Below are 16,048 nucleotides of genomic sequence, written 5' to 3'. Positions count from 1 at the left end.
TACGGTAGAATCAGAGACAATAAAACTGCTAATAAAAACCAATGCACTTTTTCCATTGTTGAGCCCTCTCTCCCCTTGTCTTGAGAGAGGGAGGACACGCCTCTAACAATCTACAAGATGATGAAAGACAGGGTGCTCCTGTCACACAGACTCACCCGCATGACTTGCCAGTCGAGTACGTGATGGATCACTACCTGCCTCTCTGCCCTGTGAGAGAGAAAGGTAAAAGGGAAAAGGGAGGGGACCAGTCACTCACGCACATTCTCTCCCGCTTACCAATTACCTTAGATGAGATGCTGTGTCCTCTTAGGGGAGCTGGATGAGCTACACAACTTGTTGAGCAGCCACCACAGGGCCCAAGGAAAAAAGAGTCCAAAGATTTGTGGGTAACATCCTGCAGGTAAAACGACGTGAACATGGTCTGGCAGAACTACAGCCCCACTCAAAATACCTGTTGAACCAGTAGGTTCTTCCTGAATGTGAGGGACAGGGCGATGCCCCTAACCTCATGACTCTAACCAGGACTGTGCTCCTGACTGCCTCATCAGACCAAGAGTATGCCCGCTTGATTGTCTCAAGAAGCCAGAAAGAAAGGTGTTCTTGAACACATCTTTCTTGGTCAAGCCAGTACTAACGAAGAGGCGTCGACACTCAGGCCTGAGATGCCAAGTTCTCTTAAGGTAGTACCGCAGCACCATAATTGGACAAAGTAGCATCTCAACTTGATCTTTACCTACAAAGTCCTCTACGGAGAGGGGAGGGGATCGAAAATGACTCAAATCTAGCATCAGGGACTGACGGATTCTGAGTGTTCGCTACGAGTTCCGGGACAAACTCAAGCATAACAGATCCTCATCCCTTTGAGTGCTTGAAATCAAAAGAAAGGCCATGAATCTTGCTTACTCTCTTTGCTGAAGCCAGGGCAAGCAAGAAAACAGTCTTAAAGGCAGATCCCTGTCTGATGACTCTCAACAGCTCGTAAGGTGCACGAGTCAGGCTCCTCAAAATGAGGTCTCCCATGAGGACATGAGATCAAACCCCTTCAACCGGAGGACCTGGCCAAAGGCAGCTCTACAGCCCTTGATCGCCACAGCTGAGAGAAACTTCTCTCGGTAAAGATAGACAAGACACCAACTACAGAAAACAGCCCATTTCCCGTTACACATCCACTGAGGATTTCCACAGGTATCCAGTCATCTTTGCTGTGTGGTGAGAAAAACCCTCACTCACAGCACATGCTGGATAGTCTCCAGGCGTGAAGTGCCAGCCCTTCCACTGCCTGGTGATGCCTCTCTATGTGCAGTTGGCACAGCAGGCTGTGCCACAGGGAATCTCTCGGTACCTTGGATAACAGAACTAACAGGTCCGGATACCACTCAGTGTGTGGCCACTTGGGAGCCACCAGAGCCAACTTGAGATTCAGGGTGACAGCTCTACTGAGTGCGCTGCCACCCACTCGGCACCTGCACCGCCAACTCGTGTAACCAGAAGGAAAGTAGCCCTCCCTCCCTTTTGACATATGCCACCACTGTGGTGTTGTCACTCATCAATACCACAGTACCCCCATCACTCAGTCCTGAAATCCCTGAAGGGCTGAAAAAGCTGCCTTCAGTTCAAGGACATTGATGTGGAGGTGCCTGTCATTCTGGCCCCATACACCTGGCACGAGCAACCCTCTAGGTGTGTGCCCCATCCCTCAGCTGATGCATCTGAATAAAAAAGCACCTTGGGAGGGGGAGTGCCTAAAGGCACTTCTATCAAGAAGTTCCTGTCATCTAACCACCATTGTAGAACTTTCCTTATCACCTCCAAGAGAGAGATTGGAAAGAAAGGAGGGTCCTTTGCCAGAGACCAAAACACTCTCATCCTCCACTGAAGGAGCGTACATGAGAAGCCGCCCATTAGGACCACCTTCTCCAAGGATGACAGGAGACTGAGAACAACTTGCCAGCCCAGGTTGTTCCTGTTAAGACAAGAACTTGAGCTACTTCTTTGAACCTGATGATGCGCAAGTCGAAGGGAGGACACTCACTCCTGCCATATCTATCAGCATGCACAGATACTTTACCCGCTGCTTGGGCAGCTTGGGTGAGATCTGACTTCTCGAAGTTGATCCCCACTCCCAAGTCGTGACAAAATTGAGAAGACAATCCTTCCTGAAGCAACTGCAGCAAGGAGCTTGTCAGGACCAGCCAATTGTCCAGGTACCACAACAGACACACCCCATGTGAATGGGCCCAAACCAAGACTAGTATGAACACTCAAGTGAACACTTGGGGAGTGGTTGAGAGCCCAAAACAAAGTGCCCTGAATTGGAACACCATCCCCCAAGAGTAAGGCGGAGGTAACAGAGGACCAATGAATGGGTATTTGAAAATAAGCACACCACACGTCCATCAAAGGCATGGCAACTTCACTGACTGTCCAGAAGGCCACACCCAACATTCCGAACAAGGACTTGATTGATTGCAGTCATGCCTATGGCATGACACACACAACATATGAGGATTAACCTCAATAGAAGAGAGAAATCAATTACTACAAGGTTTATCTTTCCCCGGGCAGTGCCTAAAGGCTATTGGTTTCCTCTCAGTTAAAGGCAGTTGTAAGTTTTGGGTTTGCATACTTTATTAGCAAACATCTTCAGTAAATGGCAGCCAAAAGCAAAGTGGAATGCAGACTGACAAGTGTGCAGGCCTTTCCCCGCCCTTACCATTGGTAGTTAATGACCTTGTTTGAAGGTCGAACAGCCTTTCCAGCTCGCGTTCGTAAGCTTAATTCTTTGTAGTAAATTCGGGTTTGTATTTGTGTTGGAACAAAACTAAATAAAATGAATTCTGGCAACCTTCCAATGACCTGGCAATAGTACAGAAAATGTTGTATAATAAAAGAGGGGGGAGGTACACTGCCCCTTACCCTATGTAGTGGTAGAAGTAAATTGCCCTATGTAGTGGTAGAAGTAAACACTAAGTTTGAATTTTGCACGAACACAGGACATAAACACACTGCATCTACCAATGAGAAATGGTCACCAACACATACACTAATCTAATTTCTGCACAGGGGAAAGGGAAAGGGAGAGGGAGAAAACATTTTATGGATAATTTTAATCCAGTGAGTCAGGTTCTCCCGTTTTGATGGTATAAAATTTTACAGAACAATGAACACTTGACATCTAGTGTTTTTCCTCCTGGCCCTTCTCTTGCTCCACACTAGCTGCTACATAAAACAGTTGACTAAAACCAGTTTTCTAATTCACTGCTTTGGTCACCTGAGCATACAGGATTTTAGGGAAAGAGCCCAATTTTTCAGTTAAAGAATCCAACACAGACTGCAGTTATGAGCCAGACATGTTATCACCATAATATGAAGAACTCAGGACCAGTGACCAGAATAGCACCAAGGATAGGAAAAGCATACCATCGACTCCTAGGATAAGCCCACCAGTCAATGAAAATTCAGATCACTAACTGAAGATATGCTGAGCCAGGCCCCCCAGCCATAAAATCCACAAAGCCTCGTTATCATTCTCACCTACATCTTCATGCAGACCAGAACATCCTATAGAGAAGCAATCACCAGCCTGTAGGTGCCTCAGGAGGCTAAAACTCTAAGTTCAGATGGAAAAGTCAGCAATCTTTAGATGCTTTTACAGTAATTTGGTAAAAAAAAAAAAAAAAAAAAAAAAAAAAAAAAAAGTATTTGCCATGTGGCAATGCACTATTTTTACCATGAGGTACACCAGCTATACCTGGTTTTTTTTTCAGTAGTAATGTTAATGAAATTTAGGCCTATTTGAATTATTTCCTTTAAACCACCTCTAATAATAATAATAAAAAAAAAGGCCATTTTCACACAAAAAAAAATAGAATTTTTGAGACTGTGAAAGCTGCTCGAGCAGTTGAAGTTCAACCAGAATAAAAATAAATAAACAGTATGTAAATTAACACATACATAAATTTAATACATAAAAATATATAAATAAAAGCAGCTGTATAATATGTTATCACAATATTAAAAAGATAAATGAATAAATATATAAGATAATGTAAATTAACATACAAATGAATAAATAAACATAAACATAAATATACATCTGGTTATACGGCAACCAAACAAGATGTGGCTGTAGCCACAAACAGCAGCATAGATGGTATGCCAATCAATTAGCAAAACATAATTATAACTCAAAGGGGGAAGAAGGGGTGATTTGAGTGATGGGTATAAAAATTTTCTCGTCGAGAACAAAAATGAGTTAACTAGAACTTCTGAAAATATTCTTACAAGCTGCTCTGAAAACCTTGTCAAAAGCACAGCTGTTTCCATTCAACAAATAAATACACTTCATTACATAGTGGCTTTATTTTATAATCGAGTATATACATTGAATATGACGTTGTACATTTTCTCAGATGAAAAACCTGTAAAAGGCACAAAATGCTTTCTTATGTAGTTACTATATCTAATCGAGTGTGTTACTCTCACATAAGAACTGTGCCACAGATTATATAAAATCCCCTTTCATTTTATGGTGTTTCACTACCATACTGATACAATAACAATGTTACAATAAAAACCAATGACAATCATGCAAAAGATGTCACTTCCATATCTATAATGTAAAGAAGACAATTTCATGTGCAAAACTATAAACACTAAAACGGCTCTTAAATCACAGATTGTATAGGATAAAAGGTAGGAAAAAATGCCTTAAAAGAGTATAATGTATATACTATATACAGTATATATGTACGATATGATACATGAAAAACTATCATCTACTTAAATACATTTAAAAAATGCATCCTTCTCTGCAATGGCATTTCAACCAAGTCATGGCTTCAGCAACTTTAATTTTCATCAACAAAAAACCTATACTGTAACATGAAAAATTAAACATTAACTAAATTTAAAGTACTGTATATGCTTAAACATTGTAAAGCCTGTGATTACTACCAATAATATTGCTATCTCATGGTCCAGCATAATAGAAAAAAAATGGACAAATTGCCAAGAGTTTGTTAACAAAATCACATATAACATCTTTAATGAAAATAAAAATAATTAAAACAAATGAGATTATTATATACACAATGCTGACAACACACAATTTTATTAAATTACTGTATCAAAAATTCCTGATAGCATATCATACATTTATGATCACCAATAAGATGATGATATTTTCAGAAACTTTAATCAGTATTAAATTCTGTTTAGCTGTCTAGATGGACTTGTATCTAAAATCTCAAAAAATCAGAGACTACTCTCAAGTTGCAGATTCCAGTAATGATGTCCAACAAGTTAGGACTTGAGCATGCTAAAGGTCTTTTCAGGTATATGGTTCATAATTACAATTATTTCAAACTAAACTGCACCACCTTTTAACTAGTCTTATTCAACATACAGCATGCACTTTCAAAAGGAGCAGCAGACATTTCCCGTACAATAGTATCAGCACTTTACATAAAAGCTTTTTCTTATTACAATAATTATACAGTATTGTACCATCTTTTAAAACAAAGACAGGAAAGGTTCCAAAAATATTTGTAATGTCCTTAGTACCTATTAAGCTGGGATAAGAGGGGCTATCAACTAAAATAGTATAAACAGAAACAATGCATCAAAGACACAGGAGGACAAAAAAATACTTTGTCACTGTACGATATAACAAAAAATTAGCAATAAACAAAATGACTTCACCTAAGAGGTAAATTGACAAAAAAGTTTAGTTCAATTTTTGGCTAATGATACAAGCAACATCGAGAGGAAAAACTGACAGAAATGTCATATAATATACTTGATTACATGTAAACCATTGCCTTAAGAATAATTGGCAGATCATGAGAACAATTAAAATGTAAATAATTCATTGAGTTTCACTAAAACCATTAATATCAGTGCTACCTGACTAAGTTCTAAACTCAAGCCTTAAAAAAAAGACATGCTACCATTCAACTTTAAAATATGAAATACATAACAATACACAAACATAAAAATATAATTGTACAGACCATGTAGGCCAAGTTTTCCATTCTAAACTGTTTATCAAGATAGCAAAAAATCAATAAAAAAATAATATGTCTTTTTATGAGCCAAACATCATGACATGAGCAGCCTTCATATACTAATTTATATGAAGCAATACTCTCATCTTGAGACAGAAGCAATACTCTCATCTTGAGACAGTCATGATGAAATTAAAAGCAAACATCAACACTGCTCATAATGGGCCTGGTTTTGATTAAAAAAAAAAAAAAAAAATTGTTCAGTGTCATTCTGCACTCATATTCTTTATCTTTATTTCAACTGTACATTAGTCATCAATGCACAATGTTAAAATTTTTATATCATGGCCCACATTCTGTATGACTACTTCAGTTTTTGTTAAGAATTCTGCTTCTCACCTTATAACCAACGTATTATTATTACTGTTATGCAGTATAACCAGACCACTGAAAATGTAACATATAATTACATACCCTTTTTCAATAACGATTTCTTGCCATGGCCCTATAATATCTCCACCCAAATGATAAGATTGCCATGGCCCTATAATATATCCACCCAAATGATAAGATGTGCATGTTGGGATTTTTAATGTACATCATAAAACGGCTTAACTCTTCAAGGATTAATAATGATAGGGAATTCTCAACATTTTCTAACCTAACCTTTGAGGAACAAACCATCAAACACCCTACAAAAATTCCAGACCAGTATGACCAAATAATTAGTATTTTTAATTTTTTTCATTGCTAATCTGAAGGACCATTTTTCCTGTATTTTATCCATATTAGGTTCAGGTTCAGCTAACACCACCTCAACCCATTCCCTTTGTACTCATCTCATCTGATACCATGGTTATGCCCAATACTATTTACGATCTACTCATCTCATCTGATACCATGGTTATGCCCAATACTATTTATGATCTGTGTCCAAGACTAGCCTTGTGGCAATCAATACTGCATCAATGCAGTGTTGACTAAAGCCTCTCTGGCTATCTCACCTGCCCTGACTTTTTCAGCCTTTGACATTGAAAAAAATTAACTGCTAAATTAAACATTATCTTGAAAATTCCACAGAATTTCAGAAGAATTCGTATTTTTAAGTGTACAAACCACAGGCTTTTAAGCAGGCATATTCCTCAGTGTAAGATGGAATTGGACATTGATACTCAGTAAAAAGTTAGATAACCTGTGGCATGTGGGTGAGTTGGGGGAACTCACCATTCACCTGCCAACAAGCACTTTTTCCTTCAGCATCCAGGAAAACCTAGGTGGTTGAAGTGGGATTATGATAAAGGAATCTGGTTTGTATGTCTAAATATAAATTATACTTTCAAGTTTTGTGATTTGCTCTTACGAAAATACAAAACATCACCTGTTATGGAGGATGCAATCCTTAGCTAAGATAATAAGAAACAATCCTTAGCTAAGATAAGTCTCCTGGAGGCAACACTCCTTAACCAAGAGAATAGTCTCCTAAGTGACCATCAGGTTGAATCTCCTCTGAGAAGTGTCATGTTCCTGGTCAAAATTGTGAGCAGAAGGTCAGTGACCCCTGTAACCCAAACAATCTAGTATATGGATGCAAGATTGATGGGGCCCTGAGCCAGAGTAAGGTATCTGAGGAAAACTTCAGAGAACTAATTACTTCTTGTTGTTTTTATTAGCAGTGTTCAAAAGACAATTAACATCTGCATATATCATAAACTGATGGGTTCAAATGAAAGCTCTACCCAAGCCCCCTTGTTAAAAGGGAGAGTAGAGGGAGTCAAACCTTTTGAGCCAAAACTCTACGACAGGATGTTCTGTTGTGAATTCTAATTGCACTGTGGCCTATCCAGCACATCCTCATTCTGACTGCAGTGGGCAGAGGAAGGTAGGCAGGAATGAGGAGCCAGTTGCTCACTCATTCAACCTCCAGCCAGATGACATCCATGGACCATAGGAGAGATGCTTTTTTTTTGTCCGAGATGAGTTTGGAGACTACACAAACTATCGGACAGCCAACACGTCTTAAGGAGAAGAGTCCAAGGACCTGAAGATGTAGTCCCTTGAGTAAAAGAGGTAAAGGTAGTCAGGTGCAGCCAGACACCCACCCTTATTACCAGTGAACTGAAAGGTTCTCCAAATGGCTGGGGACAGGCCAACACACCTTGGTTCATGAGCTCTTGCCCAGACTAGATGAATATTCTCCTCATGGACTAAACTGTATATCTCCTTGATTGCTTCAAGAGGCTAGTGGACAAGACTGGTGAAAGCTCCTAAAAGTGTGGATAACTCTACTGAGGAAAAGAGGCCCTTGTCCTCCAGTAATTCCCAATCTGCTGCAAAATAGCTCTAACAGAGAAAGATTCCATCTACACCATCAATCAGAGAAGATGGCCTTCACATTGGGAAAGGTAGTGAGGCTACATTAGTAAAGTATGGCTAAAGGAAAAGAGTGGGCCAAAGGGAATCTCTGGGTGACTTGACCAAAAGGGTTTGCAGATAAGGACAGTCAGCATGGCCAATGAGGAGCCACCATGAGTATCTGAGACCTGAGTGACTAACACATGGCTTATCACTTGGCAAATCATACTCAGATGTCCAGAGGTTCCAAGAGAGCAGAACACCTGGAGCTTCTTGTAAGTCAGTGATAAACAGGTAAATAACTTCAGTTCACTGATGCCTGAAAAGCCTCTCTCCCAACAGGTAAGGACCAAAGAGCCTCATGGCATACCTCCCTAGTTTCTCAAGGAATTTGCAGATGAGCTACCCAAGTTTTTCCCTGTTTTTCCTCTTAAACACTTACTGTCTGATGTCATAAAAGAACCAACCAACTTCCAAGCTTAGACTGAGAAAAAATAAAGGTCCTGGACAAGTATACACAAAATGTAAAGCTGAGCTACTTGGTGGCTTACTTCCAAAGATTTTTAAAATGCACTAATTTCTTTATAATCAGAACAAGTTCTGTTGGAATAACAAAACTGCACCAAGCTTATCCTAGTCAATGACTTCATGAATGCCAAATTCACTTGAGCATACTATATTTCATATATACATTACAATATAAAGAATTCTTAATTAACTAAGCGTACATGGATTCCTTTCTTGTTTTCCTATGTGTAATACCAGACACCTTCTTTGTATTTGCAGACCTTTTAGTGTAAACTCTTAAACAGGACGCAAGGTTTGACTGTTTGACAAATATTAAATGTTAGTCTGAATGCTTCCTATAAATGCTTTGATCATTTTAGTTGGCAACTGAAATACTGTCCAGTCCATACTTAATAATGTACACCATGTTCCTGTATACAAAGATTAATTTCTTTTACTCTTAAGTCTTACACAAGAAGCTAATTTCCATGGATAAGCTCAAAGGGAACACCAGGCAAGTACAGTATGTTGACTGTATATCCATACAAACATTTTATTCACTTTCAACAAGAATGAAATTCTAGTTAAACTAAAGTACTGCGACTCTTAGTTTGCAAGTGACTAGCATGTACAGTATACAGTACCTAGAAACTAAAAAATATATTGCATATAAACACTAGTACAGTAATGTTCATATAATAAAAATGAATTACTACAGTAGTAGAATGTGAAAGTAGTAATCTAATGTAAATGAAATTGTCTTAATCTTAAAGATTCCTGGCTAATGTGTATGATCAATATTGTACATTTTTAGTCACAGGGGAAAAGACAAAGTATTAAATGTTGGAAGGTAAAATTTGTAAATGTTGGGTTACTGTATACCCTATATACTGTACCATAAACGAAATTTTACAAAGTCATATTTAACAATGTTGTAATACAGATAAAACAGGACAAACTTAATCAAGTACAAAACTTTAGATAAACCACACTGAGACAAATTGTATGAGTCTGAGTGAAATTTGTTGCTACCAGTCCATCCAGTTAGAGCTAACTTACTGCAATGCTAGCATTACTCTGTCATCTCTGCATTTGTTACTGTTAACTGTATGTCATAAATCAGCAAATTCACCATAGTACCAGTAGTATAACTTTTATTACTATATTTTTTTTAATATATTTTACATGCATTCAGGTGCAGCATAATTTCACTGTAAATGATTGTCCTAGTTTGCTTCTATGATATTCAATTATTTTTACTGCTTCTGGTAGCTCATTTCAATAAAATACTTTCACACTAACTAAACTGTTTTCCCTCTTGTAAATTATAACAGGACTATTTAAAGTACTTTCCTGCTTTCCTAGTTGTATATTTTTTCCAAGTTCTTTTCTGCTATACTGTAGCTACATATTTCACTAAAATTAAAAGCTGACCCATAACTTAAAAATTGTTTTTCTCTGTACAAGGAGGGGGTCAAATATGCCATCAAATTGGTTCTTGAAAGCATATACAAGCAGTCACCGATTATCAGAGATCCAATTTTACAGCGCTTGTCTAGCAACGACAATAACTGGATTTTGGCACCGATCTCTGGTTATCGTGCTGATCCGCACTTAACAGTGGCGCCAATATCCAGTTATCGGCACTGAGAAGCAGGGATTTCGGTGCTATTATCAGCGATTTTCGGTTATCGTAACGCCCTTGGGAACGGAACCCCAGCTGATAACTGGGGACTGCCTGTAATAGTATTTGCCTTCAAAATACTTGTACAGTTTGTTACAAAGGGGGTTAATCTTGCCACTGCTTTTACAACTGCTAGCATCTTAAGTACTTGAAATCCCAAGTACGAATCCCGGCAGCATACTAAACTGATAATTTACCCAACCTTCATATTTGTTTATGGAACTTGCAAATGTTATTTAACCGTTGTTATTATTTTCAGGGCTTTTGAACCCAGGTCCTGGGAATAAGGCCATTCTTTGCCATAATAAGATGAACAGCATGAAATGTTTAAACTAAATAAAAAATGCTAACACAAATTGACAGATTAATGATAGAGATAACAAGATGAGGATTGCAAGATTTCTATACATCATTAAAAATTCCCATTATCATTAACAGAGATATGTCCTCTTGAAAGTTGGTCCTCTGACTCAATCCTGAAATATGCAAGCACAGTCTTCATCATCTGGGTAGACAGACTGTGATTGCTAGATGTTTAAGTATTACCACTCTTGGGATCACAAAAGTAACTCTTGTGTGAGTCAAGTAAATAACACACGCAATGACAGAGTACAGTACTAGCAAGAGAAGACTGTGACTTTTCAAAATTTCAATTATAAAGCCCCCTTTCCCTTCCAACATTCTTTAAGAAAGTCTTTCTAAGTCTTAACTGCTCTTATGTGATATCAGAATTGCAGATCTGGATATCACCATTGAATGGTGAAGATAAAGATGGTTTGTTTTAACATTAGCAAGTTTTTTTATAACTCAAACTAAATTTAAATTCACAATGATTTTTAAGAATATGGAAATTAAATTCCTCTGATTTAAAAATATTTTGTACTTAAGACATTAGGCCTGGCTGTCTAAAGACAAGAAGCTGTGTGTTCTCTTTCAACGCTGCATGTAAGGTGCTTCTCTTAGCAGTACCTTTAGATTTCTGTTAAAACATCCATCCTGTCATATATTTATATTTCACATCTGGGAAAGGTCACTGATTCTTGTTAACAGAGCTGAATCAAAGGTTTTTTAAGGGATACATGACCCAGCTCTTCTTGCAAGGTTGATCCATTTCATCTATGTAGTAAGGCTGCCATTCTCTACCTACTCTTTTGATAATACTTCATTTATACACTGCCTCACCTCAACCTCACAACATATACATATTGAACTAAACCTGGAAATTTCTGCCTTTCTTCACTAATTCCTGAAGTTTAGCCTGACTTTTTAAGGGGTATACTTGTTACCCATAAGAAAGAGGTCACCGTTAATCCACACCTTTTTAGAAATGACTGGTTTTGATTCAGGGAAACCCATGCCCATCATAGCATTGCCACCATAAAATGACATTCCTAATTCATTTAAAAAAAAGTATATTTCTGGTCTTCGGTACTGACTACTCAAACCCTGTTTTCAACTGCAGTTGTTACTTTTATCTATACAGGGTACTTGAAATGTTCTAATAATAAGCATGCATTTGTACTATACCACTTATGTGGACTGTCTTAAAACCTAAAAAACTGAGCCTCTTTGACCTTTTCACGTATCAATACCATAACGAGAAAACCTATCCATAAACTATTACAGGTAACAGGTGAATCATACTGCAAAATATGTACTACATAAAAGTCTACAATGTAAATAAGGTTTCCAGAATAAGATTTGCAAATACAAGATGGGTAAGAAATAAAAAAAATACATTTCTGGCCTGTCAAATTTTCGCCACGATTTGATACTTCTATGCTAGGTTAGCCTGGGCTTGAATGACAAAAATTACCATAAACGACATACTAAAAATGTCTTTACAGTAGTGTAAATTGCGTAAAATGTTCTTTAAAAAGTCCACTTCATAAAGAATACAGTATAGGAAATTCAGTACGGTAATCTAAATTAAACTAAATTTTGGACAATGACAATTCTTGCTTATGGTAACAATCTGATCTTTCGTACCTAAACATGATGACAAGTGTGAAGGGAATTCAAGACTCAATTTCTGCCACATCATCAAATGAACTTGCATTTCTTCATCTTACTAACATCAAGGTTACAGATGGCATTATTATGCTTTTCTTGGCAAAGAACAGACAATTGATTCGAAAGTGCAAATACGATAAAATACACACGAAAAATGTGTTTAGGCAAGTAAAATACACATGAAAATGTGTTTAGGCAAAGTTATATGCTCCATAAGATACAATCCCACACAACACAAAGTACATAAGGTGTGTTGTGCTCATCCTTTGAGCAAGATTATACTATATAGTATAGTAAGAGAATTTGTGTCTCAAATCACCTTGATATACAATGCTAGATAAAAATGACTTCATTCAATTTTTTGAGGAATGTTCTAATTAAATAAAACAGTACCTGTCTGATATATAAAAACCAATTCATCTTCACCTGCAAACACAATGTTTCACTATCTACTAGCATTTCTTTGAGCCTAACAAGAAAACTCTGTCCAATTTATCATTTTCTTTGTAAACAAAAATTTGTATAAAACCTAAAACTTTTCTTCTTGTTGTGCAAGAACATTTACATTACAAAAATGTTTATGTTTCCATGAAATGTAGACTGCAGTTAATAGCTAGGAATTCTTATTTCTCCATTAATCTTTTAAGAATCCAAGTTATTTCTGAGAAAAAACTTAGAACAAAAAAATATCTCCATATTTCAAAATGTTACAGACGTAAGAATAAATGCAATAAATTTAAGAACATCTAAATCTTGGCACAAACTTGGGCTAAGCTGGCTTTTCTTAATTCTTTGGCAGCTATGTACATCAGCATGTCAGCATTTCCAGCTATTGGTGTCTATCTCATTATGAGAGAGAGAGAGAGAGAGAGAGAGAGAGAGAGAGAGAGAGAGAGAGAGAGAGAGAGAGAGAGAGATTTTCTGAATCTAGATAAGCAAACCATACATCGGTATGAATTGTCTACAATACACAGACACAGTATGAGTATTGTAATATTCTACTATGCCACCAGAATATTACAATTCCATTAGTTTATGGTATCAAAGAAAGGTGTCTTCTACATTTTGCATTAAGACTAGGATCTGAGGAATATATGACAGCTAAAGAATACTGTATTTCCAATAAAATTCCCAACTTTAAAGAAGTTTGTGCTCAGAATACTTAATATCCACCAAGGCCTTACTCAATCCCTTGTTGTTATGGAGACACATTGGGGAGTATATAAATAAACATTCAGAAAAATGTGTGATCAAATAAGTTCATAAAAGGGATAAAATACAAATTACAGTGAACCCCCCGTATTCGCAGGGGATGGGTACCACACCCCCCCGTGAATAGCTAAAATCCGCGAATACATAAAACCCCCTCTAAAAACACTTAGAACTGCCCACTTTGATAGTTTAAACACAAGAAAAACCCTGTGAAAATGCTTATACCTGAGTATTTTAATAGTTTTATCACAAAAAGTGCATTTATTCATGAAAATTATCTGAAAATACAGTAATCAGTGAATATTTCTCAGCGAAAAATACCGCGAATGGGCGAATTTTCCGCAAATAATGGATATATATGTTCCGCAGAGAAACCCGTGAATGCGTGTCCGTGAATTATGAGAATGCGAATACAGGGGGGTTTACTGTATAGTAAAAGATCAAAACTATCACACAGGAGAGACAGGGGTTGGATATGTTTGCTATGGAGAAAAATTTGTATAAAAAAATCATATGCAGTAATGAACAAATTTCTCTTATCGTGAAGTAACTAAGAAAAAATACTGTAAGCAACAGAGAACCCTCTTACACCAATGGAATATTAACAGCATGAGCAGGTAGTTAAGGATCAACCAAACTATGACTAAAACAATGAAACCTAAAATGAAGAATCATCTAAAAAGAACCATGATTGGACATATCTTACAGATGCAATTTAAGCAACAAAACACCTGAGAATAAATTAAGACCCTTTTGTTGTGTGTAAATCTTGGTATATTATTGAAGATATGCTTAAAATCCATTACAAATACACTTAGGATTTTAAGTGTATTTTTAATAACCCAGATGTACATGCAAGAAAAGGGTCTAATTTTATGCTCATCCTTAAAAGAATGTGATTGTCCCTCAATCTTTAATAAGCCACTTAATGATAAGAGCTTCTGGACCATAAAATGATTTTTCTTTTGCTTCAACAATATAGCCCTCCTGTTTCATTACTGTACTGTATTCTCTTTCTTAAAGCTAGATAGTAATAATAATTGTACATTTTAGAAGGGCTTCATCCAAACAATGGGACAATCTGAAAAAACAAAATATAACCAAACATTGCTTGTATCACAGCTTATAAAATATTTATAACAAAATTATCCATGGCAGAAACAAATTGATAAACTGCATTACAGAGTAATATGTACATTTTACACATCACTACCAAAGCTTTCATAAAGCACTTTTATTCAATTTTAGGTAATTTTGAGGAACAGGCAAAGTCAAGAGTATTAAAACATAAAGTAATAATAAAATATATATCCCAGCCTTAAAATGTTAAATTTTTAAAATGTCTTCAACACCTTACTGACAACTGGACCCCTACAGAGAGGACAAAGAGAAAGAGGTGCACAACATTTGGCACAGACACACATGTGACCACAAGGCAAAAAGATCACTTCACAGCTTAAGCTCAAACACACTACACATTCAGCTTCAATAAACTGTGGAGCAGTGGGTTTCGTTTCATCTTCCAATTCTAGAGCAGGAGCAGATGCTCCTGCTTCTCCTTCGAGTTCCATTTCTGGAGCTGTTGGAGAATAAGGCAAATCACTCTCGCTTGGTGCTGAAGCTAAAGGATTCCCCAATTTGGCCTCTTCTAGGTGATTCTGAAGGGCACGCTGCAAGCCATGATACGTTGCAGGCCCAATTTCCATTGATAAAGCCTCTTCCTCAGTAAGCTCCAACAATTGCTCATAGGTGATACCATGACGGGCAAACACGGGGATAAGGTCAGCTGCATTTGCATCTCTGAGAATTTCCCTTATTCTAGGATCCAGTTGTTCTTCTGCTTCAACCAACCCAGCAGGCTTCATGGCAAGTAAACGCTGATACTGAATAAGCCAGAACTCTTCTTCGCTACAGTCTGATGAACGCAGTTCTGTCAGATTTCCAAACCAATCATTCAGTTCTGCTTCACGATCACTTTTCTCTTGTAAGAGAGACTTCAAAAGACCTGCTAACGTTGCTCGTTGATCCAACATTGTGGTTGAACCATATTTTACATCAAACTTCTTCTTCCTCATTTCAAGGGATGATAATTTGGCCAGTTCATACTCTACCTGGCCGATCTGAAAATAAAATATTCAAAAATTAACAATTAAAAGTTCCATATTGAAAGCTATGAAACTTTTTCTTCTAATGCATTATTAAATAAAGCTATATACAAGTGTAAAACACAAATGAAACTTAACGGAAGACTTCCATATAAAAATATTCAACA

General features: G+C 37.2%; 1 protein-coding gene across 11 annotated transcripts in view; it reads right to left on the bottom strand.

Moving 5' to 3' along the window:
- Nucleotides 1–16,048, bottom strand: part of LOC136838544 (E3 ubiquitin-protein ligase LRSAM1-like) — a 43,212-nt gene that overhangs the window by 14,374 nt on the left and 12,790 nt on the right. For 7 of the 11 annotated variants that reach the window (XM_067103657.1, XM_067103652.1, XM_067103654.1 and 4 more), the window contains exon 3: nucleotides 14,031–15,896. The exons of the other annotated variants lie outside the window; for them this stretch is intronic. In XM_067103657.1, coding sequence (XP_066959758.1) covers nucleotides 15,111–15,896 — 786 coding nt within the window. In that variant the 3' untranslated portion in view covers nucleotides 14,031–15,110. Of the gene's footprint in view, nucleotides 1–14,030; nucleotides 15,897–16,048 lie in introns of those variants that run through there. 11 annotated transcript variants of the gene reach the window in all.

Source organism: Macrobrachium rosenbergii, chromosome 5, assembly GCF_040412425.1.
Source record: "Macrobrachium rosenbergii isolate ZJJX-2024 chromosome 5, ASM4041242v1, whole genome shotgun sequence".
Taxonomy (NCBI): domain Eukaryota; kingdom Metazoa; phylum Arthropoda; class Malacostraca; order Decapoda; family Palaemonidae; genus Macrobrachium; species Macrobrachium rosenbergii.
This window is presented reverse-complemented; position numbering and strand designations above follow the sequence as displayed.